The sequence below is a fragment of the Protopterus annectens genome, chromosome 2.part2, assembly GCF_019279795.1.
Source record: "Protopterus annectens isolate FY-2018-M chromosome 2.part2, PAN1.0, whole genome shotgun sequence".
Taxonomy (NCBI): domain Eukaryota; kingdom Metazoa; phylum Chordata; order Ceratodontiformes; family Protopteridae; genus Protopterus; species Protopterus annectens.
The window spans coordinates 710,312,504-710,338,023 of record NC_056730.1 but is presented as its reverse complement, the minus strand read 5'-3'; the positions used below and the strand labels follow the sequence as shown (position 1 = coordinate 710,338,023).

At 41.5% G+C, this 25,520-nt stretch overlaps 1 protein-coding gene across 1 annotated transcript in view; it reads right to left on the bottom strand.

Annotated features, from left to right (window-relative positions):
* Positions 1-25,520, bottom strand: part of LOC122795779 (endoplasmic reticulum aminopeptidase 2-like) — a 1,481,589-nt gene that overhangs the window by 970,390 nt on the left and 485,679 nt on the right. Inside the window, exon 7 of the mRNA XM_044064110.1 lies at positions 3,078-3,209. Within this exon, the coding sequence (XP_043920045.1) occupies positions 3,078-3,209 (132 nt within the window). The remainder of the gene's footprint in view (positions 1-3,077; positions 3,210-25,520) is intronic.

Below are 25,520 nucleotides of genomic sequence, written 5' to 3'. Positions count from 1 at the left end.
ACCATCTGGATCTGAGCTCTTGAGAAATCTCTGCATCATGCTGTCCATATCTGCCTCTGTCAAGCTCCTAGAAGCTCTGGATGAAGCTAAAGATGCTGGTCTGGAATGTTTCTTTGGGGTTTGAAATAGCTGAGCAGGCAGAGCTGGAGAAGCATGTTTTAAAACAAACTCCAGTGACTGGCTCCTAGCTGTCAGATTCAAGGGTCTGGGATCCAAGCAGGAGGTGGATGGAACTGGAGAGCTGGTGATGGTAATCACACCTGTCGAATCTGATGAGGCCTGTGGATCTGAGGAAGATGCTATGGTCTCCAGATCCAAAGAGGTCAGTTCCAAAGTCTTCCTATGTTTTTCAGGAGGCTTCAATGAGGCCCTCAGAGACTTCTGCAGTGCTCGTTTCTTGGAGTCTTATGGAGCCATGATGAGATTTAGAGGGGTTTTGAGCCCTAAGAGAAGAAGAGGCTGGAAGTAAGCATTTAAGTATTAACTTGTTGTGCCCATCAGATGGCGCCCTGGGGTTAAAAAATGGTGCATATTTCACAGGCTGACTTTATATGTTCAGGCCTCAGGCAGTAAACTTACTTCTTCTGGGCTCCACCCTTTAAGTAAGCTACACATTTAACTATATGTAATTATACATACCCAGAAAAATATCATTTTTTTAACAGAAATATTAGTAAAGGTGAAAGAAATATAAGAAATCCAAAAGACCATGAAAGGAAGAAGGGTAGGGAGATAGAAGGCCACACCCTATCTCCAGCAACCATCTACATACCAATTACAGGGAAGTGGAGAGAAGAAAACCTTAACTATAATATTTAAACAGTAAAAAGATTATTCAAAGCTAACAATACGCATACAGAATAATGCACTCTCACAGCTTCAGACTGGATCTGCATCATGACATGACAGTGGCAAACGAGATAGCTGGGGATGGAATAGAGCATTATGGGTAGAGGGAGGATTTGGATCCAAAATCTTGTATGTGCAGCCAAGTCAGATCAAAGGATCAAATTCTAGACCCATTCATGAAGAAGAATGAAAAGGACAACATCAGATCATGCTATTATATTAACATTTTTAGTGAATCAAAGTAATATTTAAACACTGTCCCTGATTTTGAGTTTTTGACCCCACATTATTTATGACTGTTCCTTTTTCTTGAGCAAAAATGTTGAGAGCTATCTGCTCCTCTTAGTGGTGAAAGGGGTATAAATCTGCAAATATTGTTACAGATTGTCTTGAGGGAGGTCAGATTATTTTTAGATTTTAAAGAGACCATAGGGATATTCACCAAGTATAAAAAAGAGAAAAAGTGATGAATGACACACAAAAAACAAAATAAAACTGCTGTAAGTTAGGAACACTTTAATAACACCTACAATGAAAGAACTGCAAGTAGAGACTATATACAGCACTTTTGTCCACAATGTTGTAGGACTTTCTCAAAATAAACATATTTAGTCATTTGAGTTAATTTATACTTTTGTTACAACCTGATGTTACAAAAAAAAAATCACTCTTAATTGGTCAAAGAAATTTAAAAACACAACACACCCTAAAATCTAACAAATGTACTAAATAATGCAGACAGAATGACTAATGAAAATCACTGAACATAATTTCACTTAGATTATTCCTATTCAAATAAAAATACAGACATTTAATATTGAGTACAATATCAAAATACTGTGTATAAAAATACAATCAGAAAAATGTTTAATTCCACCTTTTAATGTGAAACAAAAATATATAGTACTAGGGAAATAATCCTGCTTCTCCCTAAATATTAAAATATTTATACCTTAAAATGCTTGCTACTGAAATTCAACTTTGTCCAGAATTCAAAACTTAAAAAATTATCCTTATGAGCATTCATGAGTCTAAAAACAGCATTATTTAAACTACCCTTTTTAACATTACTCATATGCTCATACAGCATTTCCTTCAGGGTTCTTTCTGTTTTTCCCCACTCAGAACCCAGAACATTTCTGATATAATGCTAAATATACAATGTCCTTTGAAATACAGTTATAGTATGTCTTGGATTCAGCCTGTCCATAACTCTCTATTTTTACATTGGGTCATTCTAATATGAGTACATTCGTTACACTGTCCACATTGGTATGACCCCACCTTACCCCATGCAAAAGTGGTAACATTTTCATGAGTCTTTATTAGATTTTTTAAAACTCCTATCTTTTCTATATGCAATGATAGTTATTTTTTTACCCAATACATCAAACTGCTTTAAGTTAGAAACACTTTAATAACAGTAAGGCTTTGCCTTAAACAATGTACTTTAACCAAGGCTTCATCAGGCTGTCTAACTACAGTATAACAACTCCTTTATCTATAAGCAGTTTTTCCACAGGGAGAAATAAAGTAGATTTGTTTGGTTCAAGACAGAATTTTATTTACTTTGGGTTTGTTGGCTTAAATATAATGTTGGAAGTTGAGAAAATAGTCTAGCTAGATGCCTAAGCGATAAAATCTACTTTCTCCATAGGATCTAGTTCACTGAAATGGATAACACAGTTATCTGTTAGTTCATGTAGTTTTTATTATTGCATTAGTATTACATAAGATACAGGAAAAAGGCATCTCAATTTAAGTCAATCTCAAAACAGGGAACTGGGAGGCACTTTTCATAGAAACAGTGATATATGCCCGACAAAGACTTCTAGATCTCATAAGGAGGCGAAAGAACAAAATGTATATAAGTCTGCAAGAGTTAAGGTAGATAAACAGAAACCTTGGAAAGAATAAAAGTGTATGGTAAAAATTATAATTCATGTGAAGTATTTGGTATTACATAAAAATGGGGGAAATGGGCAGAAAATAAACATCATGTGGTTCTTTTTCTGCTGACGTTTGATGCTGCATGGATATGCAGCAAGCAGGTTATCACAACTTTTAGTATGAAACAATCTAATTACTGAATGTAAGATGAATAAATGCTGCAAGTTAAACCTTCACAAATAGCATTAGTAAATGGGACAATCTAAATCTAATGAAACCTGCTGAGACAGACATGCACATTTCTACTTATCCAAATGTCTCAACAAATGATGTCTTACCTTATCATAGGAAACTGTGTCAAACATTTCCTCTATCTGTGACAAAGTTTCAGCTGGGTTAGAGATTGGTCGAGATGATACGAGTGAGTCTCTTGCTATGGCCCCAAAACAAACACTCAAAAAGTAGTCATCCTGAAAAAGAATAAAGACCATCTGTACCGCACAAAACAAGATATAATGGACAAGTTCATGTTTACACCAGCTACTTTGCTGGTGGGCATCTATAAGGACTCCTCAATGCTCTCATGTTCATTACGCCTTCTTAAATCTCGCATCAGATTTCTGTTTTCTTCCATGTGTGTTATTCTGATCTCTTTTGACACTTGTTAACTAAATAAACATTCTGTTGTTTTTAACTGAATTTCAGAGTTTATCCAACATTTCTGTTTTACTGTTTTGATAACTCACAGTGAAGACGAAGACACAGTTATTTCTTCCACTAAAGTATACCAACATTTTTCAGTTAATTTCAGAAGCATTATGTGCTACAGTAGTACAGTAAATATATTCACAAATATCCTGTACACATAATTTTTCTCAGCCATTTAAAAATCTCACAATATAATTAGAATTATGAGTTGTATGCCCTGAATGCATTTCACCATACACAAAAACATTCAACTCTTACTGACCTCTGAATTTTAAAATAACTTCTTAGGTCAAATTTGGGAATTTTGTTTTTTTTTTATTGCTTCTCCTCCCCACAGCTAAGCATCAGCTGTCAGCAACTCGTCTCCTCATTCACTGTGTCTTAAGGACACATCTTAACCTCCGCCAGGTGCAAAATGACGCTTGTAAAGGAACAGCGAGGTATTGACGATTTTATTTATTTATTATTTATTTATTTTACAGTTGTTGACCGGGCTAGTCTAACTAGATGTATGTCCATTTTCAGTAGAGGCCCGGGGAGATAAGCTCTGCTAAACAGATAATATTAAAATGAGTACACTCAAATTTTAGGCTAAAGGAAATTTTACATAGGAGTATGGTAATAATTTTACTTACATATACAATCAAAAAAGGAAACAGAGAGACATGATTCTTACAGTAGTAATCTTGCAAAGGAAGTTTGTGATTTGCAAAGGTGCATGAGAAGGACTAAGAAAAAAAGCAAACAAATTTTAGGTCACGTACAGATCATTATCATTGAGGCTAAAGATGTGAGAAGAGAGTACAGTGGACAAAAGGAGGCAGTGAATTATCAGTCTGGATAAGTACATGGGCATAGCCAGTGAGTTTTAAGGTGTTCTTTAAGTCGCTTTTTGAAGAGTTGTGTCAAAGTGAGGGATGTAAGTTCAGTAGGAAAAAGATTCCAGGCTTTCCCCACGGTATTTGAGAACAGAGAATCCCCTGACTTATTATTGGATATGTGCACAGATACTAGTAGCTTGTTTGCTGAGCGTGGAGTTGTAAGATTTTTGCAGGGAATGATAAGGCTAGTGAGAGTTGGGGAATTACTAGGATGATAGAGGGACTTGTGGGTGATAGTAAGTTGATGTAACAGAAGCTGATTGGGTAGCTCCAGCCATCTTAGTTGTTTAAGGTTATGAAAATGGTGGGTTCTAGAAGGGGAGCTAGTGGCAAATCTGGCAATGCTGTTGTAAGCAGTTGCCAGTTTGTTGAGGTTATTTTTGGAAAGATTAGTATAGATGGGTGAGGCATAGAGGAGGGTGGAAATGAGATGGGTTTGGGCGATAGTAGTTCTGGCTAGAGGGGTAAGGAAGGGTTTAATTTTGTAAAGAGTGCTGAGTTTTCTGTTAACTGCTTTTACAGTGGTGTTATTCTGAGTGTCAAAGTTAAGGTTGTGGTCAATGGTTATTCCTAAGAGGTTAGTTGTTGGGTCAGGTGATATGACAGTGCCTTATTAGATGCAACTGTGAATTCTATTGTGGAACATTTTTGTGTGGGAGTAAAGAGCAGTAACTTAGTTTTTTGGGGATTCAGGAGAAGGCAGCGATGTTGGAACCAGTTTTCAACAATATTAAACACACTTTGGGTGAGGGATTGGAGTTCAGATGAGGTAGTGGCAGAACATAATAAAGTAGAATCATTAGTATATTGTATGCAGGTCACTTGAGGAATTGCTGTAATTAGATCATTGATGAAGACTGAGAATAGAAGAGGGCCTAGAACAGAGCCTTGAGGGACACCAAAGGAAATGGGAGATGCTTGGAAAGAATATTGTCCCAGTGCACAGCCTACTGCCTATTGTCTAGGTAGGACTTAAAAAATTGTAATGCCTGTGTGTCTAGTGAGAAGGACTCAAGTATATTTAAAAGAAGCTGATGAATAACCATATCAAAGGCTTTTGAAAGGTCAATAAAGAGTACAGAGGATAAAGTATTATTATTACGGTATTTGTTGATGCAGTCAGTGAAGGATAAGAGGGCAGTGGTAGTGCTATAGAATGGCCTAAAACCATGCTGGCAGTCAGCAGGTAAGTTGTTTTGGAGTAGGTGATCAAGAAGTTGGCGGTGAATACATTTTTCCATGATTTTTGCTAAAGGAGAAAGTAAGGCTATTGGTGGAAAGTTTGAAAGTTCAGTTGAGTTGCTGCCTTTGAGAAGTGGGATAATATGGGAGGTTTTCCGGAGGATTGGAATAGTTCCTTCCTTAATGGTTCTATTTATTAGGATAGAGATTGGATAGGCTAGAACCTTTGCTGCTAATTGCAGATATTCTGCTGGGAGACCATCAGCGGAGGGAGTGCATGGCTTGAGTTTTTGAAGAAGGGAGCAGATGAGGGATGTAGGAACTGGTTGTAAATGGAATGCAGGAGCTAAGGTATTAGTGTTGGGCAGTAAGTTTGTGTAGGCAGGAGGTAGAGAGTTAGCTAGAGATTGGATAGCATCAGTAAAGAGTGTATTAAAGGCATCTGCTATATGCTTGGGATTGTCGCTAGGGGTGTCTGATGGGGTAGGTGTTTTAGAGTGGTCTGGATGTAGAAGTCTATTAATACCAGACCAGAACTTTTGTGGTTTGTGTTGGTGAGATTGTTGGAGGTGAAAGTGAAAGTTTTTTTTATCGAGAAGTATTGATTTTTTTAGTGGCATTTCTTAGCTACGATGGTAGTAAGGGTTATACTGCTGCCAGTGCATGTACCCTAACCCCTCCCACCTTATGGCAGCCTTGCAATCTCCAAAACTGTTGCCTAAGGGAGACACATGAGTGCTTCCATGTATGTGCAACTTCCCAGTCAAATGGTATACTGCTATTGCAGTAAACCTAGGAAGCCTTCTTTCCCAAAGATGGGTGAGCTAGTGTTGGCCACTTACTCCCATCCTCAAATGTCCATGCCACTAGATGAACGTGTGTTCATGTGGGGGTATAGTAAGAGCATTATTCCTTTGTCCCATGGGGCCAGATAAATTCAGAATTCAAAGTTTGACCTGTAATGGTAAGCCACAGGCTGTTATATTCTCTGTGAGTAATGTGTCCGAAGGCCGGACCATTAATGAAGGGGGCAAGATGGCTGTACTTGTCACTGGTGACTTTGGTTTTAATATCAACCTTAGCCAGCTTCATAGGTGTAGAAGGATAAAGTCCTGACTACAATTCAAGCAAGTTGGATTCGACTAACAGATTGGATGACTTGATGGAGAAAGCAGAGAAATGACCAGGCTTACACTTAGTCTTCTCTCCTCGGGTAAAGGGTGTGAAGACATGCTGAAAATTCACAATCAAGCAAGGAAGCACTAGTGGTAAAACCAAAGCCATACAAACTTTTGCAGCAAAACTGAATGAGGAAGATGTTACCGTGTATGGCATGTCTCAAAGAGAAATAGCATGCCCCCTGTGGTGTGTCAACATATCAGAGATAGGTTATGGCTAGTAAAAAATCCTGCATAGCAGAAGTATGATGTTGCAGGTGACTCAATCACCAATTCTCCTCCTTCCAGTGGAAATGAATCTCTAATTCCCTTTCCACTCTGACAAAGCAGGCCTATCATGAGGGTAAGCACTGGATGATGGAATGGTTCCCTGTAAACCCTTTAAATCCTGCCAAGATGGACCCACTCTGAGGGAAAATTGTACCAGGAACAGGGGACAGACATATTAGGAGGGGAGTCAAAGAGTAGCTGATGGTCAACTGTGTACAGGGACCCTCAAAAAAATTATTGACCCTGATTCTAGCATTAGAATAACATAAGAGAAGAAAGTAATGCTGAAATTAGCATTTTTATTCTGCTGACTGTTGCACTTCCTGAGTTTGAATAACACTACACTATTGTATTTCACTGGTATTGCACTTTTGTTCACTTTTGCTTTGCTGACTGTAGTGGTATTTGGTATAAAAGACATTGCACTATTAATTTGATACTGTCGCTCACTTCTACCATTATCTAAGATAATACTATAGTGTTGCTGGTTACTGATACTATTGCTTCATAGGTAGGTACTAGGTTATCTGCCCGAAGGCATTTATAAGCCTAGCCAGAATGTGTACTCTTTTGCCGCCCCCTTAGATTAGTTCCCTGTGCCTCTATCCAGCAGAGCCACTGAAGTGATCCCCAGGGTAAACTTTCTGTTTCCCATCCACTCGTCAAGGTTTCTCTTGAAGAGTGTTAGCAAGGAGCTCTGTCTAATGTTGACTGAAATCTTGTTCCAAAGCATGGGAAGTCTCTGGGACAGGAATCTATCCCTCCAGCATGTCCTATTTATTGTTGTGGTGAGGTTTAGATCCCTAGAGCGTGTGGCTCGAGGGGATAAAGTTTTCTTTAGGTGGAGCATGTCCATCAATTCTGGGTTGGACATGGCCTTGTATGTCAGGCAGAGATCACCTCTGAGTAGGCGGTATGCAACTGAGTACATCTGGAGTTTCTTCAGTCAAGCTGCATAGGGCATCTGTTCGAGGCCAGTGATCCTCTTGGTGAGGTACTTCTGTGGTTTTTCCAACTGTTGCAGGTGTCTTGTAAGGTACATCCCAAATGGGGCGTTGTACTCTATGACGGGTCTGATGTGTGATGGGTAGAGGGGCACAATGACCTCTTTTGATCTGGATGCAAACCCTTTTGTGATTAGGTAGGCCACATAGAAGGATTTTCTAAGCACTTTGGCAATGTGATTATCAAAGGAGAGATTACTATCTACTTGGGTCCCCAGATCCCTTATTACATTTTCTGTATTTAGGGGGCTACTACCTATGTGGTAGTTTGTGTGTACTTTGTTTTTCTCAAAGGGGATGACTATGCACTTTTCGCATTTAGCTTGAGGCCATGATTTTGACACCAGGTATCCGTCTCAGTGAGACCCTTTTGGAGGATGTCTGTGTCAGCCGGAGAGTCAATTATAGCCCCTAGTTTGCAGTCGGCTGCAAACTTAGTCAGCCATAGCCCTCCTGTGCTTGCCTGTACCTCTGAGAAGTATATGCCAAACAGGAGGGGTCCTAGGACTGAGCCCTGGGGAATGCCACTTGTAACCGATTTAGAGTCAGATCTAGCTCCCGCAACTCTCACCATGTGGGTTCTGTCCGTGAGCCAATTGGCAACCCATCTTGTGACATAGGGGTCTATGTTCAGGCTGGTGAGCTTGTCTATAATACCAGAATGGGGAATGGTGTTGAAGACCTTTGTGAGGTCTAGGTATGCTGTGTGTACTACCTTTCCCTAGTCTATAGCCTTGGTAACTTTTCACCTCCATCATGGACTTGAACTTTCGTAATGACGTCACACGCTCTCTTAAAGTGGCGATGCCCAAGGTGGTTCCCTTCATTACAAAAATTGCCAGAATTGCTACTACTACCATCGCCCCTTTTAAAAAACAGACTAAAAGTGTTATTTTATTAAAAAATGGAAATTTGTTCCAATAAACTTGTGTATATCGCTAAATGCAGCACCTGTCCATCTTTTTACATTGGTAAGACGGAGAGGATGCTGAAAAGTAGGATATACGAGCATCTCTATGATATCAAGAATGAAAAGAATACTAATGTACTATATAAACATAGTACAACGTGTAAGAACTTTAAGTGTTTTAAGTTTGGCATCCTTGATTTTGTTATAGTAGATATGAGAGGGGGTGACTGGCAAAATATATTAAATAAAAAAGAGTTGATGTGGCAATTGAGGCTAGCTGCTGATCACCCACCAGGTATCAATTAATTCATTTCTATAATGCCTATATTGAAAGAAAAGGCGGAATTAGTTTAACTGGCTGTTTCATTAGGTATTGATAAAGTATTTTACTTTTAATTTTAAATATGTATTTTATATAACTTTTGTGTATATTTTTAATATATATTAAAATATATTAATTTGTTTTTTATTCACCATTAGGAAAGTACATATACATGTACCATACATTGTTCTATATTTTTTGTAGAAAAGTGTTTTTGTAGAAATGAATTTGTTATTATATTGAATCTAACTATTTAATTATTCATTTTTTGGTCATGCCTATACTGCTTACTATTTATGAGAAGTGGTATTTTAAGCATAGTATTGGTTAATATTGAACCAATGAATTTAAACTGTTTGCTATTTAAGCTTCAATGTTTTTACTATTACTTGTTCTGATGAAGTCAATTTACTTGATGAAAGCGCTTAACCTCATGTCTTTGTGTTAATAAAATCTTTCTGTGGACCCGCAACGCTGTGCTACTTTTGGTTAACTGTCTCAAAGAAGTCCACCATGTTTAGGAGGCATGATCTGCCCTTAACAAAGCCGAACTGGGTAGGGTCCAGTGTTTGGAGATTCCCAATGTCTCTGTTAATGAGTTCCATGATGATGCGCTCCATAGCCTTGCAGACCAAGCTAGTCAGGCTTATAGGGCGATAGTTCCCGGGGTCTGCTGTGGCTCCACCTTTGTGTGGAATAACCGTTGCTTGGAATATACTAGGTATATAAAATAAGAAATTAACATTATCTCAGTTACTGACTGCACTTTTAGGTCATTGGTATTGCTGTATTTCTGCTTGTTACTGATAAATGTAGTGTTATGGCATCTAAAGCGATTACAGTACTGCACCAGAGAATACGGGGTTACTTATCTACGTAATATACTTTCATTACTTGTCTGACTGCTATACTGATACTGCACAGATTTTTTTTGTTTTACAGTTACTGCTCTTGAAACTACAAATTTAGATTATTATTATTATTACTGTAGTTATTACAGTAACTCCCCCAGCTTCATTGAGTTAGACCACCCACTGCTCATTGTTTTTACTTGTTAGCTAATGCTGACTGAGCAAAACTATTTCATTTCAATATGCCACCTGTTTTTGATTACCTTACTGATCCTACATAATTCTGTCAGTTTTGCATTTCTTTTTTACTGCACTTGTGAATATTTCACAATTCATAATTCATGTTATCATATCTTCTGGCCGTATCTCATATCATCACCTTTTTCTAGTCCAGTCAATTATCCCCTTCCCCATCTTACACCAAGAGTAAGCAAGTTATTAACCCATCTTGTTTTGTTATATCCCTTCACTGCAGTGGCAAATATGGAATCTCGGTCAGATTTTGTCACTCCTGTAACTAGCCTGACAGCATTAGGTATTTTGAGGCAGTGCAATAACTACCTCATGCTTACTGAAAACTCTTTACTGCATCTCACAATGATACAATATGTGAGAGGTGTAATTATTTACTAACTTCAAGGCTACCTTCTCACCACAGAACACATTCAGTACACACAACATTTACTCACACACAGCAAAGAGCACTTCCACTAAACCAACTTATGCTGAGAATGTTAAGGAAACAGTGCGTAAGCCTCCCAGGCTAAAGATCAAGAAACCTTAGGCATTAGTTCTCAAAGTAACACACCCTCATCTACCTTTCACATCTGCAGTCAGTACACATATCTCTTAAGAGTCACAAGAGTGAAGACTCCAAGCCCTTATGGCTCACTGACACTGCATGCAACCACAGTAATGTTTTAGTAATAGGTGTCTTTGCTCTCAGGTGTACAGGCACAACCTTCACCAGGCTGGATAGGAACACATGACTGACTGTTAGCTGAATATCCAGTGGCAGGATTTGGGATGTAGCAAAGGCTATTAGATCCCCTCCCTAACTTTGACACATGTGATTAGGGACTTGATAGTGGTCCACATGTGGGTGAACGGCATCAGGTGCTCTACCCAGAGGAAAAGATTGAGCATTGCTACGCATGTGTCTGAGGCAGGAAAGGCACTGGATTTGAGTGGTATTTGCCATCACCCAAAATGATGCTGAGATTTAAAAATAAGAAAACTGGTGATGTAGCTGGTGTCATTTCAGGGGGGGGGGGGGGGGGGCTTTAGACATCTAAGAAAAAAACGGTTTGCTTGGAAACAGCCAAACCTAAGGGCTTAGAATGAAAGGAAATAAAAAACTGCTCAGATTTACAAATGGCTTTAATTTTAATGTAAATAATACCTGAGTTGTCTATGCAAGTCCAAGGTGTGAAGAACCTTCTCACTAGCAGATTGTGGAGAAGGAAAAAAGTGGGCAAATGAATAGACTGATTAAGAGACAACTCATTAACCACCATGGGCATAAAAGAAGGATTAGTAAAGAGACCCCCTATCCCTAGGAAAAACTAAAAAAGGAGGGACAGCCATAATGACTTACAGCTCAGACTCCAGTCTGGCAGAGCTAAGATCCAAAAGAAGAACAGTCTTCCAAGAACAAAAGGAAGCTGAACCAGCAGGCTCAAAACAAGCCTGAGTTAACTTTTCCAAAACAAAATTAAGGTCCCAAGATGGAGGAACAAACTTCCTGGGAGGCCTAATGTAAAGGACGCCTTTAAGAAACTGTTTCGCCTCAACTCTAGAGGCCAAAGAGGGCGTCAAAGGCAGACAAGCAGAAATAGCTGACAGGTAGGCTTTAACAGAAGAATATGCCAACCCAGCATTGAGCAATTCACACAGATACGAGAGAACCAAAGGAATATCCACAGTAAGGGAATTCAGGCTATTAGAAAGACACCAGACAGAAACGGTCTTCCATTTGGACAAAGATTTTCTAGTAGTGGGTTTCCTGATCTCCTGAAGGACCTGATGCATGTCCTCAGAAAAAAGGTTTCTGAAGGGAATCAAAACCCCATTAACCACAATGTGAGTTCAAGAGTGGACAGGTGGGGAATGGATGAGAGACCCCTTGTCTTATGTGAGTAGGTCCACCCTGTGAGGTAACTTGTGATAATTGACCCTGGCTAACTGCAGAAGAGGAGGGAACTAATGCTGTCTGGGCTGAAAGGGAGTCACCAGGGGTTGGGAGGGTGGCCTAATCGTTAAGGTGTTTGCCTTACAAACACAAGGTGCAGGGTTTGAGTCTCACAAGGGATAACTGGCTAGGCTTAAAATGGCTCGCAAGGGCAGTTAGCTTAGTACTAATCTATGAATCTATGAATCTAAACCAGCAAGATTCTGGGGGCATCTTTTTCTATCTTGAACAGGACCTTCAGAAAGAAAGGAAGGGGGGAGCATAAAGAAACATCCTCTTCTAAGAGAAAGAGAGGGAGTCCACCTTCCAGGCCAGAGAACATGGGGCTATGATGCAAAAGAGAGAAAGCTGTCTGTTCAGAGTGGAGGCAAAGAGATCTACTTGATAAATACCCCATTGGTGGACAATGTCCAGAAACACATCCCTGTGAAGTATCCACTCATTGAACTGTGTTATGGACCTGCTCAGAGAATCTGTTACTATGTTCTGATTTGAGGGAATATAAACTGCCTAAAGGGTAACCTGATACTGGGTAGCTAGATCCAAAACCTGAAGGGCTAATCTGCACAAGAGACAAGACCTTGTCCCTCTTTGCTTGTTAATGTACCACATCACTGTGGTATTGTCTGTGAGAATTCTAAGGGGCTTTGCAAGAAAATAGAATGAAAAATCTGAAGAGACTCTTTGACACGGATGTGGTCTTTCTTTTGTCGAAGAGACCAAAGGCCCTGCACTTTCAGAAGATCTAAGGAGTCTCCCATCACATCCGTGGGATCTGTGAAGAGTTCCTGAGAGGGGACTGGAGGTTGAAGAAGAAGCCCTGGGTTGACAAATAACTGATGAATCCACCACTGAAGTTCCAACTTAAGACATGGAAGAAGAGGTACCAGAAAATCTAAAGGATAAGAATGTTGGAGCCAATCTGACTTTAGAAACCACTGAAGCTTTCTCATACGAAACTTGGCCAGAGGAAGCATCGGAATGGTAGAAGCCATGTAACCCAGAGCCCTAATAAACTCCCTCACCGTAATGAAGCCAGAGGAATAAGGGATTGAAAGAAAGCAATCAGAATTAAAGCCTTGGAAGGAGGCAGCGATGCAAGCAATGGAAGTCTTGAGCCTGCATCCTAGAAAAACATGAGTCAGGAATGATTTTTGGAAATTTACACTAAACCCCAGGCTTTGGAGGAGACAAACAGCAAAGTGTAGACACTGAATTAAAATCTCTGTAGAAGAGGCCTGAATGAGCAGGTCATCCAGGTAAGGAAAGATCAGTATTCCTCTCAATCCGCAGAAAGAATCACAGTAACGAGGCATTTGGTAAAGACCCTTGGGGCAGTAGAGAGGCCAAATGGCAAAGCAGAGAAATGAAAATACCAGGAAGTAACAGAGAAATGTAAATTAAAATTTCATGAAAAGGGGATGAACAGAGATATGTAGATAAACAAGGATACTTGAGAGCCAGGAAAACCAGAAAAAGCCTGAGGAAGGAGAAGAGTAAAAAAGGTTTGAAGGGATAGCATCCGAAAGGAAGGAACCTTCAAAAAGGAATTTAGCTGAGAGAGATCCAGAATGGGTCTCCAGGTGCCTTTTTTCTGGGGATCAAGAACATTTTTGGAGTAAAACCCCTTCCTCTAGAGTAGTTGGAACTTCTTGAATAATTTCCTAAGCCAACAGGTCCCAAGTATAAACACATAGAAGAAAGTACTCCAAACTGCCATAACTGAGTATTGCAAAAATATTTATTAACAAAAATGGCGAGCACTTTCACGGTGACCCAACACCACTTCTTTAGACCAAGTATACAAAGTTCAACCTCATATTTAAAGTAGAAACAAACCTATCAAAATTCAAAACTAAATCACATGTTTAAAATCTAACAAGGACATACGAAAATGAGGAAACTAAAATACAGCAATAAAATTGTTAAATTAGTCCAAATGTCTTGCAGTCAAAATAGAGACATCCAATAGAAATAAAGAAAATAAATCACAATTATCCTACAGGCCCTGAAGTATCTCTGGAAAAAAGAGCAGTTGTTCCTGAGGAGGCTGAGGAATGCCCAAAAAGTGAGAAAGAGATTTCTAAACCATGTAATACCCCTGGTGAATTATGGAAAGAATCCAAGAGTCTTGGGTGATCTTTAACAAAATAGGAATGGATAAGGAAAGATGGAGAGACAAAGAGAGAGAGAGAGGGGAACATGACTGAAGAGCAGGGCAAGAACAGTTGGACAGCATCTGGTTTGTCTGGAAAAGGAGGTTTCTGAGCTGAAGGGGTTTGGGTAGCCTTAGCAGGAGGAACCCTTCTACCACCCTTTTTACCTTTGGGGAGAGGGTGAGACTGCCTACGAACAACAGCAGGCTTATTTGGGTAATTCTTTCGAAATGTTACCCTGTAAACTTAGGTTCACAGGATGATACTAGTCTATTGGCCCAGAAGCCCTTATAAGCCTAGCCAAGAATTTCACATATGTTCCCACAAAGTCAGCACCTGTTTTCCCTATCCAGAAGGGACACAGGTAGGATCCCAGGGGTATATTTTCTGTTTCTCATCCAGTCATCCAGGTTCCTCTTAAAGAGGGCTAGTGAGGTACTCTGCTTGACATGGACAGGAAGTCTATTCCATAGATGGAGAAGCAACTGGAACACAAATCTATCCCGCCAACAAGTTCCATTAATGTCACAGACCAGGTTGAGACCTTGCGTGCAGTTGTGCAAGTGGAGTGACTTATGGATATGCAGCAACTCCATCAAGGCTGAGTCTGAGATGGCCTTGTATGCCAGAAACAGGTCACCTCTGAGCAGTTTGTATGAGAATGAGTAGAGGGACAGGGCTTTTAGCCTATCGATACAGGATAGGTGTTTGAGACTCTGGATTTTCCTGGTTAGAAACCTCTGTGGTCTCTCCAACTGTTGCATGTCCTTGGCAAGGTACATGCCAAAGGGGGACTCTAGCCGATAATGGGTCTGATAAGGGAGGAGTACGGGGATGTTATGACCTCCTTGTTCCTGGCTGAAATACCCTTACTTATGAGGTGGGCCATGTAGAAAGCCTTCCGTACAACAGAGGCAATGTGGTGGTCAAAAGTCAGGTTGCTATCAACCTGGGTGCCAAAGTCCATCATGATTGATTACTTGCTTAGTTCATTGTTATTAATGTGATAATTAGTGGGGACACCATTTTTCCCAATGGGGATAATGATGCATTTCTTGGGTATTCAGTTTGAGGCCTTGTTTCTGGCACCAGTCATAAGTTTGGTTAAGGCCCTCTTGGAGGATGTTCACACCACTAGGGAAACTTATGACAGTGCCCAGCTTGCAGTCATCTGCAAACGTGGTCAGCTGCAGACCACTGGTTTTGGCTTGCACCTCAGAAGAGTATATCCCAAACAGTAGAGACCCCAAGACCAATCCTTGGGGTAAACTACTTGTTACAGATCTACTACTAGAGGCGGCTTCCCCTCTTTCAACTGAGTGGGTTATATCAGTGAGCCAGTTAGCTACCCATCTGGTAACATATGGGTTGATGCCTAGCTGGGAGAATTTATCTATTATGCCTGAGTGGGGAATAGTGTTGACGGCTTTGGCAAGGTCACAGTAGGCAGTATGCATCGTCTTGCCCTCATCCATGGCTTTGGTGACTGTTTCAAAGAAGGTGACCAAGTTTAACAGGCATGATCTCCATTTGGCAAAACCAAACTGTGTGGGATGAAGCGTTTGGAGGTTGCCAATATCCTTGTTTATAATGTCCATGAAAATGCATTCCATGGCCTTGCAAATTAGGCTAGTTAGGCTGATTGGCCTATAACTGCCTGGGTGGGTGGACATTCCACTTTTGCAAGGGGATGACAGTGGCTGTCCTCCATTCTGCTGGGATGAAGCCGGTGCACAGGCTTTGGTTGAACTGGGTGCCTAGTCATGCTGAGAGCTCTTGCATGACTTTATGTAGGACACAGCCAGGGATGTTGTTGGGTCCCATAGAGGGTGTATTTTTTGCCTTTGAGAGGGCATTAATATCATGCTCCCTTGGTGATGAGGGGAGGGGGGCAGGTGTTGGGGATGTCCTAGTTTACTGATGGGGGGACAGGGGAGGTGAAGTTTTCACTGAACTTGTCTGCCAGCTGACTACCAATTCAGAGCAGATTTGGGAGTTACCTTTGAGATTGCAGATGTATGCGAAGAAGGCCTTGTGATTGTCCTTAGTGGATGTGGCCAATTTGGACTCAAAGTTAGCTTTAGAGCATTTCACCATTGACCTTATTTACTTGTTCAGACAAAGGAGAGACTGCTTCCAACTTGGCACCTGCTCCGTCTTGGTCCTGGACAGCAATTTGTTTCCTTTTATTATAGTCTGTTTATTGCTGCTGTCCACCAGACAGGTTTACTGTTCCTTGAAGAAGATGATTTGGTCCTGTCAGGTATTGCTGAGTCCATGCAGCTATATAGGTGCTCATATAGTTTTTTGGTGTAGGCTTGGACATTAGTTCTCATCCACGTGCAACTAACAACGGGCAAAACTGCAATTCAAATTGTAGCTTGATACAGATCACCCACCATGTCCCAGGACCCCCATTCCATGTTTCTGGAAACACTGGGAAACATAAAGGTCCTACCAAACACCCTAATATTGGGTGATTTCAATTAGCCAAACATTAACTGGGAAAACTACTCAAGTACTAACTCCCTTGCCCAACATTTTCTAGAATTTATAAATTCAAATGCCCTGAATCAACTGGTCAATGCTCTCACCAGAGGTGATGACATACTGGACCTGGTCATCACCAAAAAGGGTGACCGGTGTTCCACACTGTAGGTCAGCCCCATCGCTGGTTAGATCTGACCATAAACAAATCACTCTGGATATCTACATTCCGCCCCCACCCCCGGACAAGGAAACTACCGTGAAAAATATTGTTTCGCTTTTATGTAGGCAAGACAAATAGATTATTTAAAGAAAGAATCCTACGTCATTACAGTGACATTAGACTGAATGTGAAAACTAACGCTCTAGCTAACTACATACAGACAAGATTCCACACACAGGTTTCTGCTTTCATGTCTAGAAAAAGTGAATATTACTGCCAGAGGAGGATATATTATTAATAAAACTGAACTAACAGAAACAAAGTGGATAGTGGACTTATGAGCTGACAAGAAACCTGGTTTAAATGGTATAGTCCCCTTTAAAACCCCCTACTGAAGGGCAGGAACCTTAGGATGTGATCTGACTGGTCTTTACATTTTATTTATCTTCAGCTGTGTTAACGGTTTGTTACGGATCTGAAGAAGGCTTTTTGCTGAAAGCGCTTATCCGATTGAAATCTGTTTGGTGTTAATTTAAATTCTTATTCAATAAAAATTTATACAGGTTTTATCTGCATTATTGCAGTCTTTAATGATTTTAACTCCTGTGGTCTCTCCCCCCTATGGAAGAACAGCAATTTATTTGATGATAACTGCGCTTTTTATCGGCTGTTTCTTTGGTGAGCTGTTTTCATTTGTTCATTCTACTTTAAAGTGGTTACTCATGTTGGTTACTACCAGATCCAGGATATTTTCACCTCTTGTGCGAGTGTCAACCAGCTGATCCAATGCACTGGCATTGACGAAGTCGAGGAATCTCTGGGCATTCGTGTTTCTGCTAGAATAGGTCTTCCACTCTATGGTTGGGTAGTTGGTCACCCAGGATCAGGGTAGAGGGTTGAATCTTGATGGATTCAAGCAAGTCCAGATAGGTGGATTGGGCCTCCTGAGTCATGGTTGGGGGGGTCTTCAGCTAGCTATGATTTAAATAGGTGCTTTGTCAACAGTTAACTGCACCTGGAGTGTCTCCTGTGCATTGTACTGTTTGACTAGCATGGAGGTGTGTGCCTTTGATAAATATTGAAACTCCACCTCCTTTGACTTTGTAGCCCTCTGTTTGGGTTCTTGAACGAATGGTAGGACAAGTAACCTGGTAAGACTGGGGTGCTCTCGGCAGCTTTGAACCAGGTTTCAGTGACTGCACAAATGTCAGCATCTTCCAGAGTGAGGATTGCTTGCATTGAGTGCAGTTTCATGTTAACACTCCTAGTGTTTAGCAGCACGACATTTAAATTTTGTTTAGAAGAATTTTTTATGTTGTTAATTTTGTCCTCATGACTTTGCCTAAAAAAGACACTATGGGAGAGTCAAGAGCCTTTGCCTGAAGCCCAGGGGAGACAGATGAAGGCCATCTCTGGCAGAGCATCATGGCCTGTCAATCATGTCCTCCCAGGCTGTCAGGTACTGGATCCCCTTGAAATGACCCCAGAAATTAAGCCAGTTGTTAAAGTCAATCATTTTCAGTTTGTACTGAGGCATCATTCCGGTTGACAGCAGAATGCTGCTTAAGGCTACGGACATACTTGCCTGGGACACATTCAGCAAACAAAATCATGTCTTTCTTCATACAGTCCAGAGAGGTACGTCTCAAGTCATTCACACCAACATGTACTATGACACAGTCATAACAGTACCTGTTGTTGAGTGACTTGACCGCGTGAGTGATATGGTGGATTCTAGCACCTGACAAGCAAATTACAGTCACTTTCCCCTTGTCTAGCCTGGTGAGGGACATATCTGTGTGTCTCACGATACAGTCTGCTATGACTAGTATATTGGGTTTGTGGCTGGGCCTTACAGGCTCTGAGACACAACAATGTGTACTATGTGTGGTGCTTGGTGCAGTGGGTCATGATGTCCATGTGTGCTTTTGTCGCTGAGGACACTTTTGTTTAGGTATGTTTTTGTTGAGAACCTTCACATATGTAGGAATGTACTGTACAGGTGTGGGTGGTGTTAGAGGTGGGGTGTTTGTAGTGTTTGTGCAGACAACCTTTTCAGTGCCAGATATACTGGCGAGTGATGGAGACAGCAAGGATTGTAGGTTCTTAATGTAATTGCATCTCTCACATATTGTGTTCCTAGGTGGTAGAAGAGGATTGCCCATGTACATAAGGCAGTTGCTACACTGTCTCGGGATGCCCATATGAACAAGACTAGCAGGAGAAACCACAGGAAATTACTGTCCATGGTTGTCAGAATCTGTGGAAAAGAGGTAAAGGATGGTACAGTGGGTACTATCAGAATAGAGTACCTATAGGTGTGAGTAGGGCTGGATAAAAGTCACAGTAGTTGCAAGGGAGGACTTCAGTTACAAAGGAGTGCTGGTAAGGGAAAAAAATGCAAGTGAGATATCTCGCAATTGGTTAAAACAGTGCAGTGGCAGTACGCAACGAGCAAACAAGCTCAACACCCTGCAAACACAGGGTTTAAATACCAGAAAAGATGGAAGAATCTAGAAGCTTGAATTACTACCCAATCCTGCTAGTCCCTGCTCTTTCAACCAATCACTCGTGCTAGAGAAGGTCAGACAATCCTGTTACTCACACTAACAGTGAAGACAAGACACTACCAGCAGAAAATGGCTGCCAGAAACACAGGAAACTCAACAAGCAAAACAACCAGGCCTGGATAACAGCAGGCCTCTATCCAGACTATGCTACCCGACTAGAACACAGAAACCTCAAAAAATGCAAAGAAAAGCACAGACAGAGCAATCACAAACAGAAAATACAACTCTCAGTATGAAAAAGCTCTTTACAGTTAAGTAAGTCAATAAAAATGCAATTACAGTAATGAAACACTATCTAGCAATGAAAATACAGTTAAACAGTATAAAACAGTACAAGAATGCAGTGATGGCTTTATCCTTTTCCTGAAGGGACTTAAACAATTCAACAGCAGCACCACCACCAAACAGATGTTTATTATCCAGAGGAGCATCCATCAACTTAGCCTGGGATGACATGCTCGACAAGCCTCGTTGCTTCGCAAGAAACGGCTTACACCTGTCACCCCTTGGCTTTCAAATACTGGCCAAGGCTCTTGCTGCCCCCATAGTGCCTTTTTTAGGCAAGGCTCAAAATTCAAACCCATCACCGTAAACAGCACAAGTAAAAAAAATGAGGGTTATGCTACTCAACTCCAGGAGTTTAAATCTCAAAATGCACGCACTCGAAGAACGTCGACATCTGTGCAGTAATTGAAACGTGGTTCAGGACTCCAGAGAGCACTCCAGCACTAATGGGCTACAACTCATACCACACATTTCGGTCACAGAACATGGACCGAAACGCAAAAGGAGGGGGTGTATCCATATTCATCAAGAATACCCACACCTCCAGGTTAATGGCACAGCATGATACCTCTGAGATCATCCATGTGCAACTAACAACGGGCAAATCTGCAATGCAAATTGTGGCCTGCTACAGATCATCCTCCATGACCCAGGACCACCACCCCGCCTTTCTGGAGACACTGGAAAACATGAAGGTCCTACCGAACACCCTGATATTGGGCGATTTCAATTACCCTACCATTAACTGGGAAAACTACTTGAGTACAAACTCCTAGGCTCAGCGCTTCCTGGAATTTATCAACTCAAATGCTCTGGATCAGCTGGTAAACTCCCCTACCAGAGGCCACAACATATTGGACCTGGGCAACAGGTGTTCCGTACCAGAGGTCAACCTGTCACTGGCTAGATCAGACCATAAACTAATCACCCTAAATGTCCACACCCCACCACCACCCTCAAACAAAGAAACCACAGTGAAAAACTTTTCTAAAGCAAACTTCACCTTACTTAAGGCAGAGGTGGTAAGTTTCACAGCCCCCATGCTAAAAGATAACACTGTCCAAGATGCAGAATTTTATTTATTTATTTATTTACATTTGTTGACCGGGAGTGTCCGACTGGACGTAGGTCCATTTTCAGTTGAGGCCCGGGGAGAAAAGCTCCACAGTTAAAATAAACAGACAGTAGTTACATTGGATTACATAGCGATTAACAATTTAACATTGCAAATACTTACAACATATTTACAGATGAAGAACATAGTACATCAGTAGACAACTAGAATCTTTATCTGCAAAGTACATAACAGACATTAACAAATGTTACAATAAGAAGTTCCTGCTGTATAATAAGTACTAGGCTTATGAGCATCTGAGCTTGCTATAATCAAGGTAGTTAGTGGAGTGGAGTGGAAAGAAAGGTAGTGGTTGGATGGGGTGGGTGATATTAGAGTGGGAGTTGCAAGGGCATAACCAGCATGGTTTTAGGTGCACTTTTAGTAAAGTTTTGAAGTGGGTGCATGATGGTATGGAGGTAATTGTGGGTGGGAGGGAGTTCCATAATTTGAAATATTGTGTAACAATGTTCCATAATAAGAATCCTTTACAACTGCACTCTATGAGCACTTACAAGGATGCATGGATCGTGCCATCCCTAACAAAACCAAGACTCACTCCCCTAAGAGAAGGAAACCAGTCTGGTGGGCCCCTGCCATAAACAGGTTATACAACAGAAGAAGGAAACTAGTTCAGAAAAAAAGCATATCCCAAGAAGGAAAGACATCCCTGATCAGTGTCAGTAAGAAACTAAGGTCCCTCATAAAACATCCAAGGCTAACTTCGAAAGAAAAATAGCCAAGGATTCGAAAGAAAACCACAAAGCCTTCTTTAGCTATGTCAAGAATCTAAGTGGCAACTCACAGATATGCTCTGAGCTAGTGCAAAATAGCACAAAATATACTGAACCTACTGATATTACCAACATCCTGGCAGATAGATTCAGTGCAAACTTCACCTCCCTCTCACCTTCAAAAGGGCCTACAACAATACCGGAAAAGTGTAGTGTCCCGGAAATCACAGAAGCACAGGTGAAAACAGCCCTTTCAAAACCCAAAAACACAGCATTAATGGGGCCAAATGGTGTCCCAGGCTGCACCTTGCACGAACTACAGAACAAACTAACCCCCCACCTAAACACGTTGTTCAACCTCAGCCTCTCCACAGGCTACGTGCCCATAGAATGGTGCACAGCAACGGTTATTCCGCTCCACAAAGGAGGGGCCACAACTAATCCTAGTAACTATCGCCCCATAAGCCTGACTAGCCTGGTCTGCAAGGCAATGGAGCGCATCATCATGGAACTCATTAACAAAGACACTGGGAACCTCCAAACACTTGACCCAACCCAGTTTGGCTTTGTTAAGGGTAGATCATGCATACTAAACCTGGTTGACTTCTTCGAGACAGTCACCAAGGCCATACATGAGGGAAAGGTGGTTCACACAGCCTACCTTGATCTCGCCAATGCGTTCGACACCATTCCTCAATCGGGTATCATAGAAAAACTCACCAGCCTGAACATAAACCCCTACGTCACAAGATGGGTTGCCAACTGGCTTACAGACAGAACTCACATGGTAAGAATAGCGGGCTCCAGGTCTGACTCTAAACCAGTCACAAGTGGTGTTTTGCAAGGCTCGGTTCTGGGACCCCTACTGTTCGGCATATATTTCTCAGAAGTACAGGCAAACACAGGAGGACTATGGCTAATTAAGTTCGCCGATGACTGCAAACTGGGAGCCATAACTGACTCTCCGGCTGACACGGACATCCTTCAAAAAGGCCTTACTGAGACAGACATCTGGTGTCAAAGTCATGGCCTCAAGCTAAATGCCAAAAAATACGTAGTCATCCCATTTGGGAAAAACAAAACACCCACAAATTACCACATAGGCAGCAGCCCCCTTAATACAGAAGAGGTAATAAGAGATCTGGGGACCCAGGTAGATAGTAATCTCTCCTTTGACAATCATATTGCCAAAGTAGTTAGGAAATCCTTCTATGTGGCCCATCTAATTACTAAGGGGTTCGCATCTAGAAATAAAGAGGTTATAGTGCCTCTCTACTCGTCACTCATGAGACCCATCATAGAGTACAATGCCCCATTTGGGATGTACCTCACAAGACACTTCCAACAGCTGGAAAGACCACAAAAGTACCTCACCAAGAGGATTACTGGCCTCAAACATATGTCCTATGCAGCCCGACTGAAAAAACTCCATCTGTACTCAGTGGCATATCGCTTACTCAGAGGTGATCTCTGCCTGACTTACAAAGCCATGTCCAACTCAGAAGTGATGGACATGCTCCACCTAAAGAAATCCATGTCAGTGCGAGCCACGCGCTCTAGTGAGCTAAACCTTGCCACAACAATAAATAGAACATGCTGGAGGGATAGATTCCTGTCACAGAGACTCCCCATGCTTTGGAACAAAATTCCTAACTACATTAGGTAGAGCCCCTCACTAACACTCTTCAAGAGAAGCCTTGACGAGTGGATGGGTAACAGAAAATACACCCCTGGGATCACTTCACTGGCTCTGCTTGACAGAGGCTCAGGTAATCAATGTAGCGGCGAAAGCTGACACACTCTGGCTAGGCTTATAAATGCCCCTGGGCAGATAGCCTAGTACCTATCTATGAACCTATGATATCATCAGGCAAAGGTCAAAGCCAAAGCCAGGAATACCTCCTCAACACAAAACCAAAGGCAGCAGCCCTAGAAGAGGCATCAGCTGCATTTAATAATATGGTGAGCGACCTGAGAAGTCTCTAGTAAAGAAAGAGCTAAAGCCTTGCCCTCAGAGTCAGGAAGATCTGAAATAACCCAATAGGCCTGAGAGAGAACAGCCAAAATATATCTGGTCATATGTGTCTAATAGTTTAGAGCTCTAAAGGCCAGGGTAGCAGAAGTATACACTTTCTTACCCAACATCTCCATAATTCTGCTGTTTTTGTCACAGAGAAGCAACTTCATAGAAGGAAACAGTTTAAAAGGTTTGTCAGATGCAACAGACACCACAGAAGGGTCACCAACAAGGGCACTTATACAAAAACTTGCAATCATCAAGCACCTTATAACACCTATAAGTTTTTTTGGGACCAGGGGGCTGGAAAGCAGTGATAAAGGTATACAGCAAGAACAGGAGGGGACAGCAGATGGCCTAGAAGACTCCATTTGCAGAAGCTCATAGTACCTCTTCTGAACATCAGACACCTGAGCACAATCCCATTTAAAAAACTACATCATTTGGGGAATTGTGTCACCAAAACAAATATCCTCAAATATCAGGACTGATAGACTCTTCTTCTTCAGAACCATAATCTAAGGGAGAAGGAATCTGAGAAGAGTAAGTCAGGGATTCTTCATCAGAATCTGCATCACCAGAGGAATCTTGCTCCCTGGGCCTCTTAAGAGGGGTAGAAGACCAAGGAGGAGCTGGAACAGACACTCCTTGTGGAGGCTTTAGAGCCAAGAAGGCATTAAAAAACCCTTGAATGAAGTTTAGCCATTCACTCTGATGATCTATAAGAGCAGAAGAGATATGCTTATTTGTTTTGCTTCTTTTTTAAGGGGAGATCAGCCTTAAAGGTCTTAGGAGGCTCTGACCCCCTGATGACATTCAATAATTGTAGTCAGTATCTCTTCCCTGACTAGAATCTGAGGAACTCCCCTAGGCCCTTTAGAGATCATCAGCTGCAGTTCCCCTGAACATCTGAAACATGCGTGAAGCTGGATCCATGACGGCATCTGGTGCAGTCACAGTAGAGGAATCTGAGAAGGAAACCAGACTGTCTTCTGGGCTTTCACTAGCTACAAGAAAGACGTCTGGTGAAGTTGGCACAGCTGAAGAATCTGACAGAGCTTTCTTAGTCTTCTTCGTTGCAGACAGCTGACCTTCAGGTAGGGAAGATCCTTCCACACTGTCTCTATTCAACAGCTTAAGTCATTGGTTTTCTAGTTAAGTAGGTAAGGAAAAAAGCCAGCTACACAACATTTTATGGATGAAAGCCTGGCAAATTGCACAAGATGTATGATCATGGGATGCACCAAAACAAAATAATCTCTGATTGTGACGATCTTTATGGGGAATCTGTCTCCCACAGTAGCATTTCCCCTCTCTGGAAGACATGAAACCAACAACCAGAGCAAGTCAAAACAGTGATAAGAAAAGAAAACCCCTCAACAGGGCACTTATCTGAAAGTGGCATGGCAACCAGCAGACAAACAAGTGTTCAGACCGACGACTGAAGATGGCATTCGAACTGGCAGCAAAGAAGTACTGAGGATGGTAAGTCCAGGCATCACCTATATGCCCTATACTGTGCAAAGGGAGCATGTGTGTGACGTACGGCGTACACACTACAACCTAAATATTTGGTATACTGGCAAGACGTCGTCCTACCCTAGGCAGGAGATCCCTATTGTAAACCATACTGCAAAAGTGATATGGAAGGAAATCACCTCTTCCATGATCCCTGTTAATAAGCTAGGTTCCCTGATGATCACTGTCAAATATGGCCTACATGAACCCCCTAATCTAAGCCTCTCCACTGGCTTTATT